The sequence below is a fragment of the Cyprinodon variegatus genome, unplaced genomic scaffold (genome assembly GCF_000732505.1).
Source record: "Cyprinodon variegatus isolate N-32 unplaced genomic scaffold, C_variegatus-1.0 Scaffold56, whole genome shotgun sequence".
Classification (NCBI taxonomy): Eukaryota; Metazoa; Chordata; class Actinopteri; order Cyprinodontiformes; family Cyprinodontidae; genus Cyprinodon; species Cyprinodon variegatus.
In genome coordinates, this window is record NW_015150509.1 from 902162 (window position 1) to 906306 (window position 4145).

Genomic DNA, 4145 nt, shown 5'->3' on the forward strand with positions numbered 1-4145 from the left:
TAGGGCATGGAGCTTGAAATCCTGAGGTTCTGAGTTTGAGCCCCACCCCCACAGACTGCCACTCTGGGTTCCTGAGCAAAGACCCTTAACCCCACACTGCTTCCCGGGCGCAGCACAATGGCAGCCCACCACTCCCCAAGGGGATGGGTTAAATGCAGAGGTAAATTTCATTGCTCTGCACTTGTGACAGTGTAATGACAATAAAAATCTGGAAAACATGTCTTCCAGCAATAACACCCCTTTTGATGTCTTGAAAAGTTGCTTATTTAACAAATATTTTATCCTCATGATGCCATCTTTTTCATGGACTGTACTTGTTCCTGTTGCAGAAAAATAAACCCATATAGATGCTGCCACCCTCATACTTCAAAGTTGGGATGGTGTCCTATAGTGCAAAAGCCTGCCTACTTTTCCCTCATTATCTAACAATGATCATTATGTCAAACACTTTACTTTTACTTTATCAGATCTCTAAATCACTATCACTGAAGGTGGTATAACTGGTTGTTTGAGGTTTGAATGCCACTTACTTTTCCAAGCAGGGGTGGCTTGGATAATTTTGTTTAATTGAACAAATTAAACGATATTTGATCAACTGTGCTTTTATTCAATGTGATTATCGTTATGTATTATATTAAAAGGATCTAAAACATAAAAAAGGTTTGATGAAAAAAATAGAAAACCATAAATTTCTTAAGAGGAAATACTTTTTTATTTCCGCTATTCTATATTTTTGAAATAAATATGCATTCAAATACAGCCAGTGTAAGTGTCAAGGATTTCTGTTTGCTGTATTTTTAGTTGCTGCTATTTTTGTTGTTGTTCCAGGTTTAGAGGCTGTGAAAATCCCAATGAAGGTGACATAGTGTATTGTTTCCATAAACATGAACTCTGAGAGGTCACAGCCTTCAGGCTTATGAGAAATGTGGCAAAGAGTGGAGACACAGAATGTGTTCCTACACAATATTCCAGTTTGAATCCAACATCCTCTGTTATTCCTCTGACTTTCTGTTATGTCTTTTTGGCATTCTCTTTCTCTGTCTCATACTTTATTCTCCAATTTAGCACAGTTCAACTTAATTCCGGTGGGACTGCGGATTGTGGCAATTCAGGGGACAAAAACAGGGTTATACCTCGCCATGAACAGCGAAGGATACCTCTATACCTCGGTAAGCAGAATCTATACATTTCATAGCAAAAAACACCACTGCCAAAAAGGATTCCTAAGTGTGATCTTATGTCAATAAGAGCCATAAACAGGTTGTTTTGAATTTGTTTTCATACTTATATCTTGATTCCTTTAAAACATTAAGGAAGCCATAACAACATTGTAGTGACTCCTACACTTTAACAGCAATGAAAACATTTTTCCCTAACAAAAAAGACAGTAATGTGCATTGTTCACTGCTTGATAGATCACAGATGTTGAAAGAGATGGATATAAAAAGAACCTAAACACTTTCAATGCCAATAGCTTTTATGCTGTGGGTGTCCATGAGGCAGCCGCATAACGTTACTCAGTCAAAAGCCATAAAAACCAGTGAATGATAATATCAAACATGTCAGATAATGCATTACTGTTCAAAACAAAAAACAAAAATGAAGCAGCTGAGCTGAGCAGAATATCTTCACAAGTTTAACTGTCTTATTCTAGTATATTTTATTCCCCATAAACTACACCATTAAACCTGTCATGAACAAAAACACCCTTTCAGTAGGTGAAGGTATTTCTGTGTGTTTGAGGTACAGTAAATAGTGAATTATGGCCATTTCCCCTTATCTCCTGTAGAGCTGCTTAGCATGGATAGGCTGTAGTGTCTTGTTCCTGTGAGATGACAAGAAAAGGGATTTCCTCAGAATAAATAAGGAGGTAAACCGAATCTTCTAGTGACCTTTAATACTTGTGATATCCGATCTTGTAACAACACTCATTAATTTATATTTTAGGTGTGGAAGAACATTGTTTTTTTCTTATTTTGTAGATTCACTTTATGCGGCCTTATTTTTACCTCCACCAAAGAGGCTTTGTTTTTAGGATAAATTGTGTGTCTGCCAGTGTACAGGAGAACTTTAAAAGCTATGCATGGGTTGTATTGAAAAAACATTAAAATCCATAAAATTTTGCTGATGATCCAGAACAGAATCTGGATACTGGATTTATTTTTCATGTTTCTCTAACGTTGTTAGAGAGAGATAGATAGCACTAAATATTCCTAGTAGATAGGAATGTTTTGTGGAACAAGCAGTTCTTCACGAAACCAGAGGGTGGCCGCAGGGACTATTGACAGCCTCAGGATCAGACTGAAAAAGTCTGAAGGTATTTCACTGGAAAAAAGGGAACGTTGTTAGTCTGTTAGCAGGATCAGTTTGTTGAAAACTTACTCTTTTTAAAAGATGTGTACTGCATGCCAAGGAACAATTATTTTGAATTTGGTAATGATCCAGACCATATGCGAGTTTAGCTATAGGTATAAGTCACAATTTGGGGGAAAATGCATTACTTAGCAGAGGTCTGCTCCCTCAAAGTGCTTTTCTAGTTTTCCATGGTTTCGGTGATGAAGACATGCAGTTTGGGAAAAATGATTAAGGCTATAAAGATGTCTCCATATTTTTCCCTTTGTACTCATATTTTTTCCTTTTACGTCCCTATGGCATATTTTCAATGGTGTATTTTCTTATAATTATGATTAATTACGTCAGTTTTTTTTTTTTTTTCGTTGAGCCTATTGCTCACTGGTCCATCTTACAGCAGAGAAAATTAATTGTTGACTTGTCATAAATCTCAGCCTCCCTCTCCTAGTGTCCAACTCTTTATCCTCCCCATAAGGCTTAATATACTCAGACACCGTGTATAGGAGAAAATAAGAAGGGGTATTAACTAAAGGTGAAGATGAGCAGGTGCTCAGAGACTGCATCTGTTAGATGTGTTCACATGCACAGTATTATCAGATAGCCTAAAGCAGTCGTGAAAAACTCTGAAAAAGAACTTGAGAAGTTCAAAAAGTGTAAAATCCATGAAGAACTGAGTTGACACAATAACAGAGACATGCAAGATCAGAAACTCCAAGTTAAAAGGAAACTGATGAGGAAATCCTTGCAGTCATAAGATGTGCTTAATGAAGGACTGTATTATTCATTGGTTTATGACTTAGTAATATATCATTAGTTCCTCAACATTAATTTCCATCCCAGACATGCTGAGTTATCTGAACCTTCAGAATCTAATTAGGAAAAAATGAGAGCTATTTTGTTTTTGTTTTTCTTAAGCTCCAGATATTTTTCTTGGCACCTATGATCTTTAAAGAATGTCTACTCAGTTCGTACAGTATAAGTAATTTCCTAAATCACAAGGATTTTGAGCAACTTTCATCTGTTTGTTTTGTTTGCAGTCATCATCTTCTCTATCTTCAGCCATGTACGTTCAGCCCTTTTTTTCAGTTAAGTATTTCTAGCCCCTTCTCGAAGTGCAACCTTAACATGGTGGAGGGGTTTCTGCCAGCAATCGGGGTGAAGTTGCTTGAGGACCGAAAAGCAGATATGAGTGAAGCAGAGATGAGTTCTTGTTGATTTAATAGGGTAACTGAGGCAGACATCCAAAAATGCAAAACATAAAAATGCAAAGTACCAAAAAAACATCAGGGAAAACTAATGTGGGGAGCCAGAGACGGGGAAGCAACTAACAACAACAAGGAAACACTGAGTGACTGCAGAGTTGCAGAGCTGTTGTATATAAGGGGAACAAAACAAAGAATGGACTAATGACCTGAATATGGAGCAGGTGTGAGTGGAACTAACTAGAAGGAAGCCAGGGGGAAAGGAAACAAGCAAAGATCAACAAATCAGAGTAACTAAAACAAAATAAATAAAATAACTGAAAACGAAAAAAACCATAACAGTTTCAGTGCTTGGATGATCCCATAAGCTATGTTGTCGGAGCCTAAATGCCCTTGGTCAATTGTAGTGCCAGCAATTTGTTATAGGGTGGCCAGGCAGGGACTACTGTAGGAATAAAAGTAATAGGTGCCAAAACCAGTTCAGGGTCATTGTATGCACAACATTAATTTTTACAAATTTACATGAAATACCTTAATCTTTATCTTGATTCATTTAAAAGAACACTAGATGAATGCTGGCAACCCCCCCCC

General features: G+C 37.2%; 1 protein-coding gene across 1 annotated transcript in view; it reads left to right on the top strand.

Moving 5' to 3' along the window:
• Positions 1–4145, top strand: part of LOC107082559 (fibroblast growth factor 11-like) — a 48142-nt gene that overhangs the window by 28961 nt on the left and 15036 nt on the right. The window contains exon 3 of the mRNA XM_015371313.1: positions 1066–1169. Coding sequence (XP_015226799.1) covers positions 1066–1169 — 104 coding nt within the window. The remainder of the gene's footprint in view (positions 1–1065; positions 1170–4145) is intronic.